The 26,396-nt window shown below is 41.4% G+C and overlaps 1 protein-coding gene across 1 annotated transcript; it reads left to right on the plus strand.

The window, feature by feature from the left end:
• Positions 1-284: 284 nt before the first annotated feature.
• On the plus strand, positions 285-24,485 carry LOC120301561 (thioredoxin). Its single transcript, XM_039328968.1, has 5 exons — positions 285-629; positions 13,367-13,471; positions 16,844-16,903; positions 23,032-23,097; positions 24,295-24,485. Exons 1-5 carry the CDS (start codon positions 300-302, stop codon positions 24,355-24,357), a joined length of 624 nt encoding a protein of 207 aa, XP_039184902.1. The 5' UTR covers positions 285-299; the 3' UTR covers positions 24,358-24,485.
• The last annotated feature ends 1,911 nt before the right edge of the window (positions 24,486-26,396 follow it).

Raw genomic sequence — 26,396 nt, forward strand, 5'->3', positions numbered from 1 at the left:
AACTCCCCGGGAAGTAAAGCTCACTAAGCGAAGGCACCGAAGGATGAAGTCAAATCCCCTTTTCTGGCAATGGGTAGATGCAAGCGATGCGCTCCACTGGACCTCGCTTCTCTCTCCCCTCACCCACACTCCACCCTAACATCGAAAGCTACATTTATTTTTTTTATTTTTTTTTTTTGGCCAAGCGTGGAAAGGCGGGGTGAGGAAAGACATGTGCGCGTGCGCAAATCGCCTCCGCCCAGCGGCGGAGCGCCTGCGCAGAACATTTTCCTGGGCTGGCGTCCGCACTACATAAGAAGATGCAGGAAGGCGGTGCTAATGAGAACGAGTCTGCAGCCATTGAGGAGAAGGAGGAGGCGGCGGCGGCGGTACTACCACCACCAGCAGCGGCAGCGATAGCGGCAGCAGCAGCAGCACCATCACCACCACCACCACTACTAGCCGAAGCACCACCACCCGAAGCACCACCACTACCTGTAGAAACAGTAGAGGCGGCACCAGGAGCAGCAGCGGCGGTAGCAGCGGAGGCGCCAGAGGCAGAGACAGAGGCGGCGGTAGAGGCGGAGGAAGATAGCGTTACAAGCGAGGAATCCGAGGCTGCCACAATGGTGAAGATCGTAGGAAGCCTGGTAAGGGAGGAGGCTTCATTCATTGACTATAGTAGGCCTCTCGGTGGACGGAGGGGAGGACCCCGTATTGGATAACGCGCAGAGGAGGATCGCTCTGCGCTTCCGGCTTCAGCCGTCCCGGAGGCCGTTCGCGAGAGGTGGCTGCACCCCGGGAGCGCCGCATACTGACCAGTTCTCGTGGCTTCGGGAGGGCAGGCTTTGGGGAAGCCCACCCCGTCTTGATACCCGCCAGATGCGTGGAGGCTACCCTACCTCCAACGCCCCACATAGAATAGATTTGGAAGGGGACCTTAGAGGTCTTCTAGTCCAACCCCTCTGCTCAAGCAATACCATTTCAGACAGGTGGCTATCCAGTCTCGCCTTAAAAACCTTCAGTTGATGAAGTACCCACAACTTCTGGAGGCAGGTTGCTCCACTGGTTAATTGTCCTGGCTGTTAGGAAGTTTCTCCTCAATACCTGGTTGCTTCTCTCCTTGATTAGTTTCCCTCCATTGTTTCTTGTTTTGCCTTCTGGTGCTCTGGAAAATGGTGCTGGGAAATGCTGGAGCCGATGTCCCATGCATCATAACAGGTTGGGCAGGGCGCGTCTCATCCAGCTTCTCTGCCGTTTCCCGAAAATTTGCCCTGGAGGCGCCTTCTGTGGAATCGGCGTCTGGCTGAGCGCCCGCAGGCAAAGGACTGTCCTCTGGCTGGGTTTGAACGAGCTTTGCTTTCCCCGACTCGATTCCCCTTGGGGGCTCGCTTTGGCCTCCTGGTCCGGGCTGCAAATCGGCTGCGGCGGTCGCCGCCAGGCTCTGCGCCTTTGGAGCTCGCGTTCATTTCAGGCTTTTGCGAGAGCGGGCGAGCAGGATAGAGCGGGCAGGCTGGTTTAGCCAGAAACGACTCGCTGTTCTTGGCCTTTCGATGTTTATTTTTCTCAAAAAAAAAAACCAACCACAACCCATGGGATTTTCCTTCCCTCTTTGAAAATGCAGTGCTGTAAACATGTGGGAAGGCCCACCTTAAGTAAATAAGACTTAAACCTAGATAAGGTGTAGGGAGGGCAGCTTTAAATGGGAATTGGGAAATCTTAGAAATTCATATTTCATAGTTGACTTTCAACTATCAGAGCTGCTCTGTGTGTGTGTTGTTATTTTAGTTACCAACGCTGTGCACTGTTAGCTAATTGCCTGATTGAAACCGTCCTTTCTTGCAACAGACTTTTAATCTACCCACAGCTCAGGAAGACAGATAAGGAAATTGCAAGAGAAAAGTCACTTTTTGTAGTCGGAGATGAGTGGAACTCTACTAAGTTATAGAGGGTCTCTTGTATGTGCTTGTTGGTCTCTTGGAGATTTTTTCTTTCTGTCTCTTTATATCTGGTTGGGAACCTTTGGCTGTTCAGAAGTTACTGACCTATAATTCTTGGTACCCTTTTCCATTGGATGGATTTGCTTTGAAGTTCAGTGACTTTCTGTGGGGTGCAGGTTCCTTATCCCTTTTCTTAAAAACATGTACCTCTTTACTTAATATAACCCTGACTTGCAAGATAAGTGGACTCCATTATAAAGGAACTGGATGCACCTTTGGAAGACTTGAAATACTAAGTTAAGGAAATGGGATTAGGTTTTCCTAGAGAAAATCTGTGTGGACATTAAGGGTCCACACCAACTAGATAGCACGTAATTGGGAGTCTGGCTTGTTTGGGCCTAGTTTGTTGTCTCTTGCAAGACTGTAGCCTCTTCCTTGTGGAAGCAAAGAAACCATGTAGGGTGCTGCTAATTGACAAGATTGCTATGTTCAACTCAAGTCATCAGAGGAAGCAGATTATTTTCAGGACTTTACCATCTTGAATAATACTGTATATGTCAGGGGTCTTCAAACTTGGCCCTTTTATGACTTGTGGACTTCAACTCCCACAATTCCTCAGCCAGGCACACTGGCTGAAGAATTCTGGGAGTTGAAGTCCACAGGTCATAAAAGGGCCAAGCTTGAAGACCCCTGGTATATGTATTTCTTTGTCTGCCTTCCTGATAACTATGACATACCTTTGCAAACTAGGAAATCGCTTTTGATAGCATGACTTGAATTTTAACTAGTTGGTGATCTACTTTGTTTATTATAGTCTGGCAACCATGTTGTCTTGTATATTATGATAATACACACCTTATAAGCATAGATGGATTCATGTTCAGTACTATGCCAAAACAAACCAATTTTTTTTGTCTCTACCCCAGTTCTTCCTGTTGCATCTCTGTTCCTATCCCTCTTGCCACTCCGAAATCTTAAAATATAGTAGTGTGGCTAGCTTTGGGGTTTAATTTTATTCACCAGGGGCAAAAAACTTACTATGACCTGTTTTTCCTTTCCCTCTCCCACTGATCTGTGGGATTGTTTGCCCAGCATTTGTGAATGAGTCATATTGTCATGAGAAATTTTTACATGCTGTAAGGGGTAGCTGACTAATGTAGTGTTGAAGGATTAGGGTGTTGGAGTTGAAAGGAAATAGGAGAAGATTAACTTTCCGCAATCTGATTTTCTCATAGGAAAATTTGTTTTACTAATTCAGAGTGTTGTGCTTGCAACACAGTATTGTTGGTGTCAATAATGTTGCTTGCTTTCTTGATTTTGGGCAGGAATTTTTCTAATGCTACTTGGAAATATCCTAGAATCAAACCTGCAAGCATCAGCATTGTGTTCTGCCAGTGCACTAGCCCATGAGTATTGAATTATCTTTTCAAACAGCATGGTCAAGAGCATAAGGTTGAGAGAGGCTGACTAAGACAAATTTTGTTTTGCTCTCTTCAGAAATGATTCTTGTGAAAATATTTTTTTTTGGGGGGGGGGGGTGTACCAGCATTTATAGCTCCATCTGATGGAGAAGGATTAATGAACCAGGTAAACTGGTAAGATCACCTGAGGTGACAGTAGAAGCAGGGTTTTTTTGGCTTGTGGTTTTGCATTAAGCTTTCTGTAATACCTGGTGATTTAGGAATACATGCTAAATATATGGTATCCTACAATATTTAAATGTCAATAAGAATCCAGCCAAAAAAACCAAGATGTGCCATTTTCCTTAGTCTGTTGGTTCATTATCTTGATCTTTAGACTAGTTTTTTTTCCTTCTGAAAAATATTGCTATTTGATTTATTCTCATAACTAATGACCTGTTCTTGGCATCTTGAATAAACTAAAATCTGATGAAATTTGCTGTTATTTGTTATATAGTCAGCTTAAATATATAAAAGCAGCCATTTATATATTTATAGATTATATATTTATATATATATGGCTTTCTCAGAGAAGGCCAATCCTGAGCAAATTTGCACAAAGTAGTATCATATCAAATCATTTTGTTTTATTTGCTAAAACAAGATTTGCAGAAGGCATCCCGTTGGATTAGATTTTCAGTGTCCCTCTATTTTGATGGAGTATTCAAGTTAACCCTTTCTGCTGTGTATTGCATTATTATTATATTCTGTATGTAACATGGAGTGGCATCATTTCTTGTTCTTGTCAGCTTTTCAAATATGTTTGCCATCCAGAGTCTGAAAGATTAGAGTGGGATAAAAGCTGATAGGTCTGTCCTGTTTGTCCATCTATTTATCTTCCCACACCAGATCCTGGCCTCCACAAATATTAAGTGTGCCCCAAGAATCAAATGATTACCTATCTCTGATATTTAGGAATACTAGTTTGAGAAGGTTAAACTCATGGAGCTACACTTGGTTGTATTTGATGATTACATCTTTTTGAATTCCTTCCTGTTGCAGCTAATTCTAGGAGTTACACACCCAACATATCAGGCAACACATGCCTTCATCTGGAGGGCATCAGGTTGGAAAAAGCTTCAAATTAAGCTTTCAATAAGCTAAACTTTGCTGGGTGTTCCTGTCCACTTCCTGTAAAATTATTATTCTGAGCTTCTTATAAATTATCTTTGGGAAAGATCAGCCTAGTTACTATATTAATGCTGTCCTTCCTTTCTCCTGGCTTGTTTAATGATCAGAATGGCTTGTAATTTAGAGACCAAGCTTTTATAATTATACATTTCTAAAGAGGCATTCCCATTAGGCAAATTAAAGTTGCTAATTAAAACATGTTCTGCTCTGCAAAGGACTGGCACCATGAATTTTTGGAAACTGTTGAGCAACTTAGCAATGTGGCTAAATTTGGTGGAATTCCCCAGATCGAGAGCAGCGGCACAGATGGTCAAGGCATCTGGCATTTGACATCTCTACTGTTATGAGTAGGGAAATGTCTCATCTTAACCACAGGTGAGATATGAGGGAGTAGTTTGTAGAAGAAATTCTCAGAACCAGAGTGATTTGTCAGATTGAGGGAAAGTACGGTACTGCTAGCTGACCAAGCACTCAGAAATGGTAACAGGAAATATCCATGCTAGGCATAGTCTACATCAGGAAATTTGGGTGTTGAACTTAAAAGGGACAATTTGTTGGTATGGAGGGACTATGAAGTTGGACAGTCAAGGTAAAGAGGTTTTAAATATGGTATTTATCCCCTTGGTCAAATGTTTCTGAAGACCATCTGTTCTGTCATAGATGCACCATGTAGCCTCAGATAAGGAATTACTGCTTTATCTATTAAGAAGGGGGAAAGGTGGCCAGCCACATGTGGTTCTAAGAACAGTTCTAGAATCCTCCTTCATTGACTTTCCTGGCAGCTGGGAATTCTCTTTGAAAATCACATTGGCTAGGGAATTCTGGTAGTTTTAAAGTTGCCAAGGTTGCAAAGCATTGATCTAGAAGGTTACAGGTCCACCACTTTTCCATTACAACATGTAATTTTTATTTAGTCAAATCTAATTCAATTCCTAGATACTGAGGCTCTTTCCATGTAATAGGTCAAAGGAGTTTCTGATTGAGTCTAGAGCACAAACTTGTTGCTTACTTTAAGAAATAATGTCTAGGAGCCACCATAGTATGAAATGGCCTACCCCAGGAGTAGGCAACCCAAAACACTCAAAGAGCCACTTGGACCCGTTTCCCACCGAAAACAAAACACCGGGAGCTGCAAAACTCTTTTGATATCTAAAATGAAGATAACATTGCATATATCCTTTTTTACCTTTATTATAGGTGTGTGTGTGTGTGTGTGTGTGTGTGTGTGTACATACACACACAGGTAAAAAAGGATATATGCAGTGTTTTCATTTTAGATGTCAAAAGGGTCTCTCTCTCTCTCACTCTCTCCCTCCCTCTCTCTCTATCTGCCCTTGGTCTGCCAGTCCTCTTCCCCCGCTCTTTCTTTCTCTCTCTTTCCTCTCTCTCTCTTTCCTCTCTCCCTCCCTCCCTCTCTCCCTCCCTCTCTCTCTCTCTCTCTCTCTCTATCTATCTATCTATCTATCTATCTGCGGCTCACCTGGCAAGCTGGCTTCAAGCTGTTCTCCAACAAGCTCAGGGGTAGGCAACCTTGGCTCTTTTATGACTCATGGACTTCAACTCCCAGAATTCCTGAATCAGCATAGCTCTCTCCTGCCCTTCCTGCTTCCTGCAGAGATGCAGCAAAGGGAGGAGCTCCGCCCAATAAGCTTTTCAGCTCCTCAGAGAACACTGTGAGTGCACTCTCTTTTACACACACACACACACACACACACACACACACACACACAAACAGAAAGACAGAGAGAGAAGCAGGGAAGCGCAATTGCCTCTCTCTCTGTCTCTGTCTCTCTCTGCAAATGGCAGAGGAGGTTGGGAGCCATAGGGGAAGGCTCAAAGAGCCGCATGCGGCTTCGGAGCCACAGGTTGCCGACCTGTGGCCTACCCCATATGTTGATTGTGGTATGTGTTGCAACCCCCATCTAGATATCCCCAATCAGCACAGTGGTCCTGGGTGAGAAAAGTGGAAGCTGCAAACCTGAGTGCTAAGAATCAGTTTGCCTTATTCTACACAATTGTTACAATAGTGTCTCTTGGACATAGTTACTATTTTTTTCCATGCAGGTTAGAAGGACTTATTGTTAGTGTTGCTTTTTTGTCTTCTAAAGGATACCGATATAAAAGTAAGCTTTGTATTATCATTTTGAAATGGGTATTGTTGAAACTTCTTAATAAAGGAATTAATATTTGATACAGATACATAATGTTCAGCCAGCAGCAAATGGCAGATGCCAGTGTGTACCTTCAGCTAAAATTTCATAACCCTTAATGGGAAAGTTGGCTGGGAAGACAATGTTTCCAGCCCTAAATATTGAGTTTAATATGCAAAAATGATGTAGCACTCCTTTAAGCTCTTTGTTCCATATTGGGTTTTTTTAAAAAAGACAAACCCCTGCAGTTTATTTGTTCTATTCTCCTTATGTGACCCATTTTAACTGGGCACTACAAAACTTGGGCTGTAGAAAAAATGAAAGTCATTTTTCCAGCTGTTGATTTGAACTGTTTAAGTCAGGCAGTGGTGTCAGTTTATAGAGATCATTGGCCATCTGATCTAAGATAATATTTGCAAGTTGGAAAAAGCTGAAGGGAAGGTCTTAGTTCAGGGGGCTTCAAACTTGGCCCTTTTATGACTTGTGGACTTCAACTCCCAGAATTTCTAAGCCAGGCACGCTGGCTAAGGAATTCTGGGAATTGAAGTCCGCAAGTCATAAAAGGGCCAAGTTTGAAGACTCCTGTCTTAGTTTTGTGTTTATGCCTTGGTTTTTTTTTTTTTTTTTGGCTCAGGCCACAATTCAGGGTAACCTTGAATTCTCTCTTGCCATTTCTTGTGAATGTTTTAAGCTCTCAGTCAACTGGTCAATAAACTTTCCAAGTCCACTTTGGTTATCTGTCTTGTTCATAGTTCTTAGTCTAAACATCAACACCCCATCACCCATGCAACTACAGATAGTCCTTGAGTTACGACCAGAATTCCCCAAATTATTGTTGTTGCTAATTGAGACATTTGTTAAGTGACTTTTGCCCCATTTTACAACTTTGCTTGCCCCAGTTGTTACATGAATCACTGCAGGTGTTAAGTTAGTAACAGGGTTATTAAGTAAATCTGGCTCCTCTGTTGGCATTGCTTTATCGAAGGTCATAAAAGGGGGTCACATGATCCCAGAACACTGCAACCATCATAAATATGAGTCAGCTGCCAAGTGGCTGAATATTGATCATGTGACCATGGGGTGGCTGCAACAGTTGTAAGTGTGAAAAACAGTTCTAAGTCACTTTTTTCAGTGCCGTTGTAACTTTGAACAGTCACTAAATGAACTATTATAAATTGAGGACAACCTGTATCTGGTTTTAAGCAGTGAGGTCCTGTGCTCGCAACTGGCGGATATCATGAAGTTTGACCTAATCTGGGAGCCAGTTCCATTTTTTCCCCCTACTGCATGGACCTTTTTATACTCTAAGTCCAGTAAGAATATTTTTAAAAAGCAAACAAGAGGTAGCAGGAAATACATTACCCATTTACCATAAAACCAGTTCATGACCCTCATGGGTTTTTTTTTTCCAAGCACAAGCTTGAAAGGTAGCACTTTAAAATGTTTCACATTCTTTCTTCTTAACAGTCCTGTTGTACTGGCCAACAATCCTGCTGATTCAGGTTAGGGGTGAATTGAATGCTCTTGGCTTCTACTTAACTTTATGCTAGATAAATCAGAGTATGATGCCAGAAATCTGGAAATAGACACCTCTATTAAGTATGCATCTGAAGTAGCTGCAGCAAACTGTCAGGTGGGTTGGATTGCAAAGCTGCACTGACTTGCAACATGGTAAATGGAATAAGAAATGGATTTCAGATTAATATGAAAGCACGGCAACCAATATTGCTGCTCCTTTTAAGCTAGCCTAATGTCTTGCTAACTCATCAGAGTAAAAGTCATGGTTTGCTTCAGTACAGGGTAATGGGCTGAAGTTCATGCAACATCTGAAGCCAAAACCAGAGTACATTACAGCTTTAACCTGATGCAAAAGCCATTAGTAGTTCTCATTTACCAACTTTTCATTCAATGATTGTTCAGAGTTAGAATGCCGCTGAAAAGGGAGACTTACGACCAGTGGTAGGATTCAGCCGCTTTGCACCACTTTGTTGCCCAGGCCCAGAATGGACTTCCGGAAGCAGCATCCACACAGAGAACTGGCTGTTCACATATTTGAATCCCATCACTGCTTGCGACCATTCTTTGACGTTGTAGCCATTGCAGTGTCCCCACAGTCATGTGATTGTGACTTAGGCACTTGGCAACCAACGCATGTTTACAGTAGTTGCAGTGTGCTTGGTCACATGATCACATCAAGCTTCCAACAAGCAAGGGAGAAGCTGGCAGGAAGTCGCACACTGCAGTCATGTGACATTGCACTTAAGAATGTTGGGTGATTTGCCAACAACCAGAACTGCTTTCATAAGTCAGTTTGGTTGTGTAATATTTTGCTTTATGATTGTATCGCTTAGCAATGGACTTGCCAGTCCAAATTAAGCAAGGACTACCTGTATGCACAATGTCAGTCAGTGCACACACTAAATATAGGTTGGGTTATTATTCCCAAGATGCTACAAAGGGCATCCTTTTATCCTTTGAATGAGAGATGCTTGCAAATGATCTTCAGGATGGATGAGCTGTAGTGGATATGGAGATGCAAGGGGCAAACGTTTAAGTTGCAAAAGGCTTTTCGATGGGCTGCATGATATGACAGTTATGTTAATAAATACTCAGCCCAATGATTGATTGCTGGGCCATTTTTTTGACTATTCTCTATGGACTCAGAACCCCACCACAGCATCGAAATTGGCTATAAGGCATGGTAGAATGGTTTCCTAGCTTTCTACAGCACCTTACCAACTGCTCATTCAATGACAGAAGTTACCAGGATGATAAAAAGGTCAAGTTACAACTTATTTCTCAAAGTTGCATCCATTGCAGCGTCCCTGAATTCCCCTGGCAACTTTGCCACAGCCGCAGTGTCTTGTTTGCTGTTTGTAAACTTCACTGCCAGCTTCTGATGGGCTGGGAAAGTAGACCTAAGTCGCAAGTTGTGGTTACATGATGTCACACCTATCAAACCAGAGTGGTTTGCTAAATAACTGCAAGTTGTAGGTCGAGCACAATCACAAGATGTCTCGCTCTATGATGTGTTAGTGATGGTGTTTCTGGTCCCAATTGTGGGTGTTTCTGGTCCCAATTGTGGATGTTAAGTGAGGATTACTGTTTATTCTGCCAATGATGCCAATAGAAATCTTCAGTCTTTGGGAATTGCAGAACAGATAGAAGGCCGAAAACCAGCCCAAGCAACTGCTGCTGCTTCCTAAATGAATATGATATAGATCAAACTAAAGTATTTTCACTAACATTGATGAGTTTGAATAGTTGATAAACTATCAGGCAGATAAAATAGGAAATCTTGCATGCTGGTTCTCTGACTGGGTTGTATTAAGCTTCACCCAGCTGCTGATTCTACAGGGAGAATATTACGTTAACCAGCCCCAGCTGTTAATAACTGCAACTTACAAGAGCGGTTCTTCCAGCTTTTTAAAGGACCTGGGGGAGAAAAAGAACCCTTTTAAGAACCTTTTTAGAAATTTCAAGATAAGGCTCAAAATGATGGAGGTGGGTCAGTTTTAAAAAGTAGAGCAAGATGGGAAAAAAGACTCTGAAATAGGATGTGTTCAATCTATGATTGAGAACCAGTTTGGTCCAGCGGTTAAGGCATCAGCTTAGAAAGCAGGAGACCATGAGTTCAACTCCCATCTATCTGTGAAAGCCACTTTGGGCTGGTCACATTCTCTTAGCCCAGGGGTAGGCAACCTTGGCTCTTTTATGACTCGTGGACTTCAACTCCCAGAATTCCTGAGCCAGCATGGCTCAGCTTGGAAACCTCTCCCTTTCCCCTCAGCATAGCTGGCTCAGGAATTCTGGGAGTTGAAGTCCACGAGTCATAAAAGACCCAAGGTTGCCTATCCCTGTCTTAGCCCAACCCACCTCACAGGTTGTTGTTGTTGTTGAGGGGAAAATAGGAGGAAGGTGTGTTGGCAGGATATAATCAATAAATGGGGAAATGAAGCTGCCCTGATGGCACAGTCAAGCTAAGCATGCAGCAACATGCATTTTAATCAGGTTATTTATTAATTGGGCGTCCCGATATGCATGGGCAAACACCAGCGGCAATCGTTTGAACAGAGACTTCCAATAACCCAGTGCAGAGATTGACAGAAGGAAGAAACTGGGGTACAGTGGGAAAAAAGCAAAACTACACGGACCTCACTGTTCTGGACATGAAACCAAAAGGTGGACAGCAGAATCCGGAAGGTTCTGCCCACAGGCTACTCTTGACTACCCCCATGCTCAGAATGTTTAGTCAGATTAACTTGATGGGCAGGTTCAGTCTGGAAAAGCTGTTGTGTGCATCCAAGAAATTTGAGAGAATATTGCGAAGGCTTCCTTTCTTGAGATGCGAAGGAAACAGAAGGGGATTGGCTTGTTTGCTGAAGGTCTTAAGTTTCAGAACAAGAGTCCAGTGTTTTGGCACTCTCAGCTGTTGTGCAACAACTCTCGGTTCCAGTGGGGAGGGAGGGAGGGAGAGGAAGTGGGGATTTCATCAGCTCTTGCTGTTCAGCTAACATTTGTTGGAGATTTTTTTTCTCCCTCATTTCCAGGCTTTTGAATCATTCTGTATTTTTCTCCTTCCGTCTCCCTTCCTCTATGTCAGGGGTTCTCAACCTTGGCAACTTTAAGACTTGTGGACTTCAACTCCCAGAATTCCTCAGGGCTGAGGAATTCTGGGAGTTGAAGTCCACAAGTCTTAAAGTTGCCAAGGTTGAGAATCCCTGCTCTACGTGTCTTTCAGATTCACAGGCTTTTCCTTCTGTCCCCAGACTCCTCAGATTCCAGAACCAATTCCTAGAACAGGGGTAGGCAACCATGGCTCTTTTATGACTCATGGACTTCAACTCCCAGAATTCCTGAGCCAGCATAGGAGTTGAAGTCCACAAGTCACAAAAGAGCCAAGGTTGCCTACTCCTGCCCTAGAATAATTTCTTTCCATTTTTCTTTATTTCATATGGACAGTGTTTAGAACAGAATACAGAACAACCGAGTTGGACGGGATATTTGAAGGCTCCTAGAACGTGCAGCTGGTGTAGAGCAGTCTGCATGATGGCAGGGGAAATCGGTCTTTTACACCTGTGTTTGCGGGTCCTGTGCGTATTGCCTGTTGGGTCCAGGTATAATCAAAGGATTGGTTTTGACATTTTAAGCCAGTGATGGCAAACCTTTTAGAAACCGAGTGCCCAAAAGCTGACTCCACCCCCTTCCCCTCCCCCCTCCCCTCCCCACTTGTCCTGCCCTGCCTGCCCGCAGGGCCACTCACTGCCTCCAGGGCCCGCCGCAGATCACCCAGGCAGCCCAGCAGCGCTATGGCGGTCACGCCCTCTGCCCACACCCTGCAGCATCAACTGTGCACGATGGGGTGTGAGGGCAGAGTCTTGTCTATGCTGCCTGGCTGCCATGTCCTTGGCTGTGCTGCTCCACGTGGGCCACGCTCAGGGGCAACTCCCCTTCAGGGGGGCTGCTGGAGAGGAGGGGATCACAGGGGGAGGCAAGGCTGGGACAAAGGCATGTGTGCCCACAGAGAGGGCTCCGAGTGCCGCCTCTGGCACCCGTGCCATAGGTTCGCCACCACTGTTTTAAGCCCTTAATGAGTTGTCTCCTACATCCCAGCACAAGCACCTTCTCAAGTTAAAACTGACTTCTTGAGTATGATCACTGCAGATGAAATGCTGTGGATTCCTATTTAATGAGAAATGAAGGGGGGGTGGCAAGTACCAAAAAGCACCTTTCCTGGAATTTAGGTCAGCAGTTACTTTGTCTCTCTCTCTCTCTCTCTCTCTTTTGAAAGGCAGGTAAAACAATGTTATTCTAAAGGCTGTTGGAGTTAAAGTTACTCTATTCTGATCGATAGTCTTTGATGATTAAAATAATAGTGGAAATTAACTTGATCTTTTACCGTGTTTTTATTTTTTTTAAGCGCCATTGTTTTTGTGTATTTATGATGGTAAAGTGCTAGGAATGGTTAGATTCTGACAGTATATAGATATGATTAATTAGTTAGACAGTTGGATTATTTTTCCCTTTGGGCTATTAACTTTTCATAGATTACAAAACTGAATTAATGCATATGCTTCAATTATGTCAGGCATATTTAACCTGCCATTTTCTAACACTCCCTACCAGAAAAAGAGACTCCTTTTTTCAAGCCTTTGAGTAGTCCTTGATTTACAACTATTCATTTAATGACCGTTCAAAGTTACAACGGATCAGAAGAAAGTGACGTGCGACGTTCTCACGGTCACATGCTCAAAATTCAGACACTTGGCCACTGACTCATATTTATGACATCACGGGGTCACGTGATCACCTTTTGACAAGCCAAGACAAGAGGGAAACCAGATTCCCCTAATAGTCATGTTACTAAACCCCTGCAGTGATTCACTTAACAACTGTGGCAAAAAAAGGTTGCAAAATAGGGTAAAAACTCACTTAACTGTCTCCATTTAGGAACAACAATTTTGGGCTCGATTGTGTTCGTCAGTTGAGGAATACTTGCACTTCCATCTTGAATGGTGTTTTTTTTTTTTTTTTAAACTTACGTTGACTGGGTTGTGATTGGAAGGTGACATAGAAAGTCTCCCTGCAGGTTTGAAAGCACTGAAGAACATTATGTTAAACACTTTTCAGGAAAGATGCAAAGGTGTTGGGGTAAGGAAGTATTGTATTGCTTCTTTAAAATGCTCTTGACTCTTTCCCCCCCCAGACTGAATTCCGAACTGAGTTGGCAGATGCTGGGGACAAGCTGATCGTCGTTGACTTCTCTGCCACCTGGTGTGGGCCATGCAAAATGATCAAGCCCTTCTTCCATGTAAGTAATTTGGATTCCTTCAGTATTCGGTTTAATGTAAAGTACAAGAGAGTAGGATGTTATATATGGGGATTCCTTAGAAACCAAGGTCGCATAAAGAGATGCGTAAGGATTCTTGAACCTTAGAGGGGTTGAAATATTTATGTGCCTCTGCTCAGGCTTACCTTGTGAAATTCCTCTGTGCTTTCATGAAAAGAGGGTGCTTATCTTTTTCAAGCTGTCAGTGGCAACAGCACTATATATATATAGAAACAATGGCACCTATCAGTCAACAGGAAAAGTTTACTTTGTTTTATTTTGTTTCTCAGGGTCTCATGCCATTACAATCATAATTTTTCCTTAATTCAGATTAAAACCATCATCATCATCATCATCATTATATCCTGGGCTATTACTATCGTATTAATGTTCTATTAAAGGTTCTATTAATGTCCCTTGGAACGATGCGAAAGATGCTGTGAATGATCCAAACCAGCGGAAAACACTTCTTGCCCAATGTGCTCTGCCCAGATTAAAACAATAGTATAGCAATAAATGACAAATCAGCAAAATATAATTTCCAGAGTAATGCCACATCTTCATTAGGGCACACCCTAAGAACATAAAAATGTGTGCAAGTTTCAGATGTTTCAGTATTTGTCAAGTACTGAAGATGTTAGCAAAAATAAGTAATGGGGAAGGAAAATTAAACCACATGTTACATTGCTATAGTCTTGTGACAGAGTTACAATTAATGTATGGTACAAACCACAGATTGGAAGGCTGAATGCTTTTTCTTTGATATATATATGCAGGCTTATTATACAAAATATGCACTTATGTATTAACCCTAATATTTACAATATGTGCCTAATGATATAAGTGACAATATTCTATCTGTACATGAGAAGTTACAATACTTTGGTTACAATAGCTTATCTCTTAGCTAAAGATAAGGCTACATCAATCAACCTTCCTCCCAGCAAAGGCAACCAGATATAATTATTTTATTCTTTTAACCTTTTGTCACTTTTAAAAAAAATCTTTCCAAATCTTAGCAGAGTTCTTGTATATCCAGAAGAGAAAACAAATATCCAAATAAATGTCTTCATTTAATATCTGTTCATCTTCTTTAGGGAATAAGGCATCTATCAGATCCATTTGCATTACATTGATATCCCCCTTCAAATTAATTTCATAGATGTCCATTGCAGCTCTATTTGTTTTACAACTTCATTAGAACATGGTCTTTCAGTTTTACCAAACATTTTATCAATTCTGTCCCAAAGCATGACTGAGAGGTATTTAAAAGTTTACACTATCGATTTCTGTTCCATTTTCGTTATGCCCTTGCTGTAGCATCCAGCATTCAAGTTAACCTTATTATAAAAAAAAACCCTAAAGCAATCTCCATTTTCTCATGAGAAAATACCTCCTAAATAATTCAGAAGTGTAATTCTGAATCCTCTGGCCCCTTAATCCATTGTAAACTTTTCAAAATCTGTGTACTAGTCATCCTTTTTCTACGGTCAAAAAAACCCCCAAACCATGTATCTTAAAAAAAAAAAAGTCATCAAATTTGCACCACCATCTTTTAAGGAGGCAGAAATTGGTGTGGGAGACCTTGCCAGTTCAAAGGTCTTAATCACTTCAATATACAATTTTTAAAAATCAAAAAAGTGATTAAGATGTAAGGCATGGTTGAGCCTAATGTCCATAATGGCTGTTTTGTGAATATGAGCTTGATGTAATCTTGACTCCCAGCCACTCCACTCATAAGCTGACCCAAAAAAATGGCATTTCCTATGGTCGTGTTCATGAGGATAGTCTGCCCAGTGTCATATGGATGATCTCAGCTATCCAACATCTAGCCACGGTTCCCGTTGAAAAAGCTGTCTTGCTAGCTATCAGAATTCAACAAGCCATCAACTCGCTGAGGTAGGAAGTCAGTATTAAGGACTGGAAATTCTGCTCCTGTTACCAGGGCTTCATGTCTGTTTTCTTCACATTTAGCCCTATATTATTCTCCACTCTCCAGCCCTTATACCTCAGTAGCTTCTGCTGTAGTTAAATTAGCCTTGCGGTTATTCCCTTATACTGAGTTGTTTATGTTTTTTTTGCTTTGTTTTTTTTCTCAGGCCTTATCAGTGTGTAGGAGGATTGCTCTTACAATTAACTTGTGGTTGGCTGGCTGGCTGACAACAGCTGTCTGCATTTTGGAGAGCTGTGAGGCTTTGCGACTCCTTACACAGCTGTGGTAGCTTAAGTGTCTCCTTGATCAGATCCATTTAGTTTCACCTCATCCAGACACAATTGGCTGCTGCTTTAGTTCTCCAATTTAATTTATTTTCTCTCTTCCACAACCTCCACACCCTGTGACTTTAGTGTTTCTTTTTTATATATATCCCTGCAGTTCAAACGTGGTCCTTTACTTCTTGAAATCCATGAGTTCTTAAAATCATGAGAAAGAAAAACTCACAGCAATTTTTGAGTTTCTACTTCCACAGTCTGCAGATTAATGTCCGTCTCGGAATAGAGATTATAGATTTGGTGATTTAGTCAAGGTTAGATATTATCTGAGACGAGTAAGATAAAGCACATAGACAGCAAGAGGAAGACTAACCAGCCCCACAAGTTTTAAAAACATTAGAGCTCCTAGGAATAGGTTTACATAACATGTTCGGAATAAGGTGGAGACTGTGAAATGCTGGGAAAAAATGTAAGCAGCATTGCAACATCTGAAACCCTATGGAGAAGAGCTTCTCTCTTACCCATAACTCACTGTGCTCCATTGTTCTGGCTAGCAATATGAAGTGAAGAGAAAGCAGGAGGGTCTCTGTAGGTATGTTCAGTAGCATCTTTTAGGTAAGGAGCAATATCCCCTCCCTCTTTTTGTGTGTGTGTGTGTTTGATGCAATGTAGTAAGCTAGTTGGCTACTAAGCTTTTTTGATTTTGCTGGCCCTACTGAAGGTAAAAATCTGCTTGAGCAGTTGATCTTAGCTGCTGCAACAATCTTGAATGGCTGCATTCCTTCTCTGGGACACACACATCTGCAGTCTGTTTCCTTTCAACAATGAACAAATCCATAACAATAGGGCAGTGTATATATAAGAGCGGTATAATAGAATTAATACTTGATGGTTTCTTTCATATCCTGGTTGTGGATAGAGATGAATATTTTCTCTTGAGGTGGAAATGTATACAATGGCCAACAGTAAGATATGTTGGATGACAGGTTCAGGAACATCTAGTAAAGCCCAGAGATATGTATTAATCAATTGTGGTTTAAAATGTAAGCTCCATGTGCCTAATAAGGAATAATATTATTAAGTGCTAATTGAGATCAGCAAGCATACTTTTTGTTCAACAGATTTTTTTTTCTTTAACAACAGAGCATGGTTGAAAAATATCCAGATGTAATCTTCATTGAAATTGATGTGGATGATGCTCAGGTAAGTTGTAGAGTAGTGCTCTCAACTTTGGACAAAGATAATGCAGTATATATATTCTCATAAAATCCTTGAATTCATATGACTTGTAGTTATGTAAGACTGGTTTGTTAGGGAAACTATACAAACCGCAGTATGTTCTGACTAATGAAAATGAAAACTGGACTTCCTTATTTAAATATTCCAGTAAAACTTTTGAAGAACTCAGCTTTTGGGGGGATGAGAAAGTTTTTTTATTATTATTTATAGCACAAAGTGAACTTGTCATTGTAATTTGGCTGCAGAGGAGTATTTATGTGGTCAACTGAAAATGTCTTCAACGCAGTTAAAAAAAATGTGCAGACTTCAGATAGTTTTCTGTGTGAATAATGTTGATGGAACATAAAAGAGTTTTAGTTCTCTTTTTCAGTTTGGGTGGTGAAGTACATAGAAACACTAAGGAGAACAATCTCTAATAACAGAAGATCTATAGTATGGATAGGGAGCCAGTGACCAGTCAGAATTTGTTACCTGAGATTATCATTGATTAGGCTAGTTAAAACTGCTAGGATCTGGAGTTTTTTTATATATATAAAAACAATTTTTATTAGTTTTCCATTTTATACCAACAGAAGCTTAAGAGCCAGCGTGGAGATATGGTGGTCAATTACAGAAGAAACAATAACATTATAAATATACAATTCATACAATGTTTCTTAAAATTTCCCTCTCTATGTAGAATATTATAATCAAATAGATTCAAATAAATTCATTCATTAATATATCTAAATATAAGTTTCGTTAATCAATAGAAACAATATCAATGTAATAATCAAATTAGTACAATCCTATAACCAATTCATTCATTAATATATCGCTGTATATAAATTAAATGCTTAAATCAAAACTAACGCTCTCTATCTGTTTAAATTATTGCAATCTCATTAATACATTTCTAACACAAATTTTCATTAAATATATCGCTGAATATGAATTTCATCAATCAATAAACGTTTAAAAAAGCTCCTTATCTATCCCAAAGATCCTGTTTTAAACTTTATTAATTTTTCAAATATTTAAATTTAAACTAACCTATTTATTTTACTATTCAGGGACCCCAAATTTCTCATATTTAAACATATTAGCTCCAAAACTAAGTTCTTACATTTCTCAGCTATATTTCTATTCTTTTTCAATAATTCTCCAATTATTAATTCCGTCTCATTCCCCCCCCCCCAAAACACACACACACACACACACACACACACACACACACACAAAACATACTAGGGACTGGAGTTTTGTTACATCTGGAGTTTAGTTGCACTTGCTTGTATTCTGTACTTTACAGAAAACGCAAATGAGCTCTAAATATAACATGTTGCTCCTAAGTGCTCATCAGAAGTTGCATTTCCCCCCCCCCCAAATATGCAGCTCATAAATAACACAGTACAAAAATTAATAAGGTAGGGCATAGCAAAGGATATGGAAATACAAAGGCAAATCATTGAACAGTGCAAACGCCAAGCAAGCATGAAATGGAGCCCAGCTATAAAAGGCTAGATGTGCCCGCTTCACAGTCTTCACTTGGTGTAAGTTTCAGCACTACAGAACAATACAGCTACAACCATTCTCCAGTGACCATTTGAAGTTACTGCCCATTGATTGAATTGTAGTTATGACTAATCCCAGCCGTCCCAGCACCCCTGCGGATGGTTGTGATCTGGACCCTTGGCAGTTGGTTCAAATTTATGATCAGTTGCAGCACCCCACAATCGTATCATCACCATGTACAGCCTATCCTGCTGGCTTCTCCAGAAAATCAGTGGGGAAGCCAGCAGGAAAGGCTGCAAGACCCTAAAATAAGTCTCTCCCTCCCATACATTCTACCCCACCAATTTTGGCTTGTGCCAAGCCAATCAGTCATGCAGAGGCTCACGCCATGCCTCTTGTGCACCCCCCCCCCCAGTCTTCCCTTGCATACCTTCCCCAATTCAGCCCCAGGCACCACTCAGCAACAGCCACTTACCTGCCTGTCATCCTGGGACATGCAGCTTCCTTCTGGTTTCCCCACTGTCATCTTCGTGGGAAGTCATCAGGAAGTTGCCTTGCCTAACAACCATGGGATTCAGTTAACAATGATAACCAGGACTGAAGGGATTGCCATTTCTAAGTGAGGCGGTTGTGCTTTTTGACTGCTTCATTTAGCAATGGAATTTTGTCCTAATTGACTCTAGAGTACAGAGAAGAGCAACAAAGATGATTAGGGGACTGGAGGCTAAAGCATATAAGGAATGGCTGCTGGAATTGGGTATGTCTAGTCTAATGAAGAGAAGGACGAGGGGGACATGATAGCAGTGTTCCAGTATCTCAGGGGCTGCCACAAAGGAAAGGGAGTCAAGCTATTTTCCAGGGCGCTTGAAGGCAAGACAAGAAGCAACGGGTGGAAACTAAACAAGGAGAGAAGCAACCTAGAACTAAGGAGAAACTTCCTGACAGTTAGAACAATTAACCAGTGGAACAACCTGCCTCCAGAGGTGGTGAATCCTTAAAAACACTGGAAGTTTTTAAGAAGAGACTGGACGGCCATTTGTCTGAAATGGTATAGGGTTTCCTGCTTGAGCAGAGGGTTGGACCAGATGACCTCCTAGGTCCCTTCCAACTTTATTATATTATTATTATTATTATTATTATTATTATTATTATTATTATTATTATTATTATTATTATTATTATTATTTGAGGAAAACCCATGTATGTTTAAACAGTGGCAGCTTAGTAGCAAATACAACATGTATTTTTAATCATTTGCTTTAAAAACTTGAAATATGACTTCTCTCTTTCAAAACACAGAAACCAAGCCCATTTCTTTCAGTATCTCCTCTAACTAGCTCAACTGTCAGGAGTTCAAACAAAGGGCGAGGTGCCGTAGATTAAATGTTGAAATATGACATATATTACAAACATATGCAACATGCTGTAAAGCCGCTCCCTTTGAAAGGTGAAATTGGATCTATAGCAGTGGTTCTCAACCTTTTTAATGCCGCGACCCCCAACCGGTCGTAAGTCGAGAACTACCCAACCGGTTGTAAGTCAAGGACTACCCAACCGGTCATAAGTCGAGGACTTTCCCTGCCCGGGAGTGTCGCGCATGCGTGGTGCCTCCCCCTGCGCTTGCCAAGGCGTAGCTGGCAAGGGGCAGCGACAGCGCAGGGCGATCACTGGCTGGGCCACCAGCTGGCCCAGCCCAAGGCAGGTAAGGCACCAGCCGGGCCCCACGCATGCCAGCAACCTTCCCTGCACCCGCCGCTGCCCCTCTAGCCTTACCTTGGCCACCGTCTGTTCGGGGTGGCGGCAGGCAGGCCCAGGCGCTCCTGGGCAGCCACGGCAAGCGGCAGCAATGGCGCAGGCCAACCACCGGCTGGGCCACCAGCTGGCCCAGCCCAAGGCAGGTAAGGCACCCGCCGGGCCCCACGCACGCCAGCAACCCTCCCTGCGCTCGCCGGCCTCCCACCCCTGGCCCTCTTTTACTTACTTTTAGTAGTTGCTCAGCAGGGAGGGAAGCTTTCCAGAAAGTTCACCTTGCAGCACCGTTTTCAGACTGTGGCTTTTGGCGGGCTCAGCAGGGCAGAGACAGCCTGGACAATTCCTACTGGTTTTTGAAAGCCAATAGAATTAGACTCTATTCAAGAGTATCTATTCTATTGGCTTTCGAAAGTCAATAGATTCTATTGGCTTTCAAACGCCAATAGAATAGAGTCTCTTGAATAGAGTCTATTCTATTGGCTTTCAAAAGCCAACATAATAAGAGGGAGTAGCACAACTAAAGAAAAGGGGGGAAAATGGCGGACAGCCTTGTTTGGCGACCCCCGTGAAATGTTCGTTTGACCCCAAATGGGGTCGCGACTCACAGGTTGAGAACCACTGATCTATAGGAAGATTTAACCAGCTTTCTGAATTGTGCAAATACAAGCCAGAACTGTAGGCAGCTTTTATCAAGTTTTGTTGAAGAAGTCACACTCAACAGTGCATTAAGCCATTCTGGATAGATCCACATAATATACCAAACCAAAACTGAACATATTATAATTTAGCAAGAAGGCTTCTAATGTGCGTATTGTACATAAACTGCACTGGGAAGCCTGATATTAAATCAGCGGCGTATTTTGTTTGAATTATTATCTTTTCAAACAAGTTAATTTAAAAAAGTGGCGTGTGAAAACCAATTTTCCCAAGTGTGCTTTTTTGATATAAATGAATCCGACTCACTTGAAATAAAGTACAACTTCATTTTTGATGTCTTGATAGTGAAGTGTTTGGGAGTGATTAAGGTGTGTAAAATGAAGTATGGCTTTGCCCTAAATATAAAGCAGAGTGATAATTAAACTTGTTTTACATTGCTTGGAAGCAAGAAGGGCCATCAGAAGTAATAAGCTTTTATTAGCTTGATGAGTAAACAGTACTGCCTACACTTAAAATTACACATAATAGTGTCTGCAATTGGCTTTTAACAAAGGCCTTAACATACATAGATGACATCTAAATTAACTGCTGGAGTAGAGAAAGCTAAGTTTGCTTCCTTCAGGTGGAATGAAAATGGATGGGAATGTTTTTTTAGTTTTAAACCTAAAAAAAAAAGGGAGTGTTCTCACATTTGACACATGTTACATGACCATTTGTAATGAATCCTCTTGAAATTGCAGCCTTCCTTTCACAACAAAGATGTCTTCAGATTGCCGCTAGGCGTTGCCTAGGAACTCTTATTAGGGAATCCTCCAAGTTTTTGTTTGGTTAATGCTGTCAGAATATCATAGGTTCCACAAGCCTACTGTGGTAAGAAGGAGTTTATTAAAAAATTTGGCCTGGGACCAACCATTTTGATAGGTTTTCAGAGGCTTACAAGTAGGTAAGTTAACTGCAGTAAATGCAGTATTCTTCTTAAGGTATAACCTTAACATGTTCATAACCTTAAGATGGTCATAACCTTCTGATATCCAGAATTATAGTTTCCATAAGTCTTATTCACACCGCTGATGGTTAAAAATTCTAAATGTGTGATGTTGTATATGCTGATAGCAGCGAGAATACTTTATGCACAAAAATGGTTACTTTTGATTCCCGGAACTGATCCATGGCTGCAAAAGTTGACAGACTTTAGCAGAGATAGGTTTGATGTTACAGAAATGACTAGTATATATTATTATTATAAAAGTAAAAAGTTGAGTTTTATATTAACTACCTTATTCTACTGCAGGAGTAGGCAACCTTGGCTCTTTTATGACTTGTGGACTTCAACTCCCAGAATTCCTGTCAGGAATTCTGGGAGTTGAAGTCCACAAGTCATAAAAGAGCCAAGGTTGTCTACTCCTGTTCTACTGCACCAAAAGGAGTCGAAGGTCAACACCTTTTTTTTCTTTTCCTCTCTACCCTGCACTTTTTTCTTTTCTTACCTTTCCATTATCTTTATTTTTCTTCATATGTTTAACATTTTAAATTTTGACAAACCAATAACACTTGTTACCCAGAAAGAATTCTTAAGTGTGATATCTGGAAGTTACCAGGTGGTTCTCAACCTTTTTAATGCCGCAACCCCCAACCGGTCATAAGTTGAGGACTAGTCAACTGGTCGTAAGTCAAGGATTACTCAACTGGTGCAGCACCGTTTGCAGAATGGGACTTTTGGTGGGCTCAGCAGGGCAGAGACAGCCTGGACAATTCCTATTGGCTTTTGAAAGCCAATAGAATTAGACTATTCAAGAGAGTCTATTCTATTGGCTTTCAAAAGCCAATAGAATAAAAGGGAGTAGCACAGCTAAGGAAAAGGGGAAAAAATGGCAGACTGCGTTGTTTGGCGACCCCCGTGAAATGGTCGTTCGACCCCAAATGGGGTCCCGACCCACAGGTTGAGAACCACTGCACTAGAACATGTTTCACTTTTCTTCGCCTCAAAAATACTCAAGAGAAAAATATCCACCTATCATTCATTTTGATAACAGAGTTTTTGCCTTTTCATCTCTGCAAGACACTGATACTGCTTTTTGCCTCAGTTGGCAGCGCGTGAATAACAGAATGGGAAAGAATTCTGGGGCACAAAGAATTCTGCTCACGGACCATGTCACACGGAGTGGAGTAACCTTTTTCATCTCTTCTAGGATGTGGCCTCTCACTGTGATGTGAAGTGCATGCCAACATTCCAGTTCTACAAAAATAATGAAAAGGTATTTGCTCTCAGATTTCTGGCAAAGCATGTGTTGATCTTGAATGCTTTACTTGCAGAGGGATCCAAATGCATTCTCACCTTTAAAAGATTTAGTTTGAAATCTGGTACATGGCTACATTCATTTTGCCCAAGCCTCCATGTGTACAGGTAGTCCTGGACTTAACAACAGTTCATTTAGTGAGCGTTCAAAGTTACAACAGCACTAAAAATAGTGACTTAATGACCATTTTTTCAGACTTGCGACTGTTGCAGCATCCCCATGGTCACGTGATTTACATTTGGATGCTTGACAACTGATTCGCATTTATGACGGTTGCAGTGTCCCAAAGTCATGTGATCCTCTTTTGCGACCTTCTGACAAGCAAAGTTAATGGGGAAAGCAAATTCACTTAACAACCTTGTTAGTATTTAACAACTGCAGTGATTCGCTTAACAAATGTGGCAAGAAAAGTCATAAAATGGGGCAAAACTCACTTAACAAATTTTTCACTTAGCAACATATATATTTGGGCTCCCATAAGTTGAGGGCTACCTGTACTTTGTTTCCCATGAGTTCTAGATGAGGTTTAAATATGGAGTAAGAGATGTGCTTTTGTTTATTAGTAATATAGTATCTTTAAACAGGCTTGTGAATTAGGCCACAAAATCTAGTAACCTTGGGTTTCAGGAACAAAGATCGAAATGTATGTTACCATCCTGTTCAAAAACCATTGGCCCCTCCCCCCCCCCCCGGTAGGTCCTAGGAAGGGTTACTTTTTCCAGAGCAGCTTCTGCTCTCTGAAATACCCTTTCCCTCTGGAATCTGGCAGATCACCACTCAACCTTCCAGAAAGCTATAAAGAATTGTTTTTTCCCCAAAATGTTAGGATGTGGTGAGATTGGAGTCTGGGGATTAAGAAGTTAGATAGTTTGGCAAATGATGGTTGGCAGAAGGTTTGGGGTTTTGTTATAATGAGCTGCTCAGAGTTGTGCTTCATAATATGGATGATTATAAGTCTCTTAAGTACTATATATAGAAAATTATATTCATGGTAAACTACTCAAGGAAGCAAGTTGTTAAGGAGCAGCGCTCACTTCCTTTGATCATCATTGCATGGAATCAACATTAAATAATCATCTAATGTTGACAATATCTGTTAACAGAGGGGCAACTCTTCAAGTAAAAAGGCTTAAACTTGGACTGTCTGTATTTCAGGTGCATGAATTTTCTGGAGCAAATAAAGAAAAGCTGGAAGAAGCCATTAAGAAGCATATGTAACCAAAGGTTCTTGATTCATGACTGACTGTTAAATTATAGCCTTTTCTACCTAACACATTGATCAAGTTAGAATATGTATTCAAGTACACATTGACCCTTCAGTCTGTAAATGAAGATAATAAAAAAAATATATAAAAGGTTCTTTGTCTTGCTTGAACTCACAGCGTGTCAATTCAACTTAATGAGAAGTAGCCCTGCTACTCAATTTGCCTTCAAGAGCTTGTGACTATCTCGGGGGGGGGGGGAGTGGGATGAGTGCATGCATGGCTATGTTGACACTTGTCCTACATTAGCCCTTCCCAGGGGAAGATTGGCTTTGAAAAGAAGTCCCAAAAGGGCTTTTTTCCAACTGGGCTTTCTTGTTGTTGTTTTTCACTTCTTCAGTTCTGAAGAAGACTGTAGAACTGAAGAAGGTTCTTGGATGAGAAGCAAAATGTTTTCAAAGAAAAAAAAATGAGAAAGTCCAGGTCCCTTTTGGAAAAAAGCACCTTTGGGACAACTCTGACCTGGATCAAGGGTAGGCAACCTTGGCTCTTTTATGACTTGTGGATTTCAATACCCAGAATTCCTGAACCAGCCATGCTGGCTCAGGAATTCTAGGAGTTGAAGTCCACAAGTCATAAAAGAGCTAAGGTTGCCTACCCCTGACCTGGATGGTTGAGAATCTCTGTAGACAATTTGAAAGGGAGATTACTTGGGTAAAGATACTGTCTGCCTAAGTGGGATGAACAGCAAGCAGCCATACTTTCATGTCATAAAACCAAATGCAGAAGGCCTAGCATGTATCCTATTAAATCCTACATCAAGGGTGTCAAACTGCTGGCCCGTGGGCCGGACGTGTCATCCGGAAGCCATATCCACCCCATTGCCGGCAATGGCAAAACTGTCCCGAATTAAAAATGGACACAAATGGCTTTTTAAATTACAGTGTTCTATCAAAACTATGGACAGGAAAGCTCTCCTGGGAATGGAGAAGTCTCTAGTGATTTATCCACTATATAGAAATAGCAGAAGCTCTGCAACTAAGAGAATCCTACAGATGTTTTTTCTTCATATCTCAAGAGTTTTAAATGAAACTGAAGAGGCAGTGGACTTCTGGAAAGATTGGTGGGAAATAAAAACCAGTGCACTCCTACAAACACTGTTGGCCTTTCATAATTAAAGAAGGGCAGAAACATTCCATCTCTGACTTTTGCTCTTCTAACTTAATAAGACCTGGGGGGGGGGGAATTGTCTGCCCAGCTCTAGTTTTAATAATTTGTGAATAATTTGGAATTTTTAAAAATAACATAAGCAATTGATATTTAGGGGGGAAAATCAGAACATCCAGATTAAAAATAAGGACCACCAGTGGCAGTTGCATCCCTTTTTCATCTACACAGGTAATCAACCTACAACCAAATTGGGACCGCAGCTTGTTACTAAGCAAAGCAGTCACCTGATTTTATGACCTTGTTGCTGCAGCCATTAAAAGAATCATCATGGTCGATAAATGGATCACATAGTCATTGAGCAAATTTCTGTTGACTTTGTTTGTGGGAATCTGGCTGAAAAGGTTACAAGTGTGAACATGGGATCCCAGGACTCTGCAACCACTGTAAATATGTGCTGGTTGCCAAATGCCCAAGTTTTGATCACGTGACTGCAGGGGTGCTGCTACCATCATACATACGAGGACTAGTTAGAAGTCACTTTTTTTCCCCCCAGTGCTGTCATGACTTTAAAAGAATGCTAAATAGATGGCTGTAAATCGAGGATTACATGCATTCTTAGCAAAATGTACTTTTCAAAATAGCAAGAATAACGAATGGGAACAATGGGGGGGTTTTTTTTGAGCAATTTCATTTTGAGCAAGCAGAGTAGTGAGTTAGTCTGCGAGAAAGGTGTTTAAGAAAAAGGGTGCATGGGATTGGATCAGATGCCTCTCAAAGGGAGCTTGTGCGCTTGTGGGTAAGCGTATTGTTTGAATCCATCTTTCGACATTTGATTTGTAACATCTCCCCATCTTCCTTTATATGGATGATGCTATTATTCTATTG

Source organism: Crotalus tigris, unplaced genomic scaffold, assembly GCF_016545835.1.
Source record: "Crotalus tigris isolate CLP2741 ecotype Arizona unplaced genomic scaffold, ASM1654583v1 scf7180000024386.1433019, whole genome shotgun sequence".
Taxonomy (NCBI): domain Eukaryota; kingdom Metazoa; phylum Chordata; class Lepidosauria; order Squamata; family Viperidae; genus Crotalus; species Crotalus tigris.

What these genes read in the sequence shown, in the direction of transcription:
- LOC120301561 (XM_039328968.1), top strand. Translation starts at nt 300, where the DNA reads ATGCAGGAAGGCGGTGCTAATGAGAACGAGTCTGCAGCCATTGAGGAG. An exon ending in TTGATGTGGATGATGCTCAG is followed by an intron (nt 16,904 to 23,031) that starts GTAAGTTGTAGA and finishes CATCTCTTCTAG; the next exon opens with GATGTGGCCTCTCACTGTGA. An exon ending in TCTACAAAAATAATGAAAAG is followed by an intron (nt 23,098 to 24,294) that starts GTATTTGCTCTC and finishes TCTGTATTTCAG; the next exon opens with GTGCATGAATTTTCTGGAGC.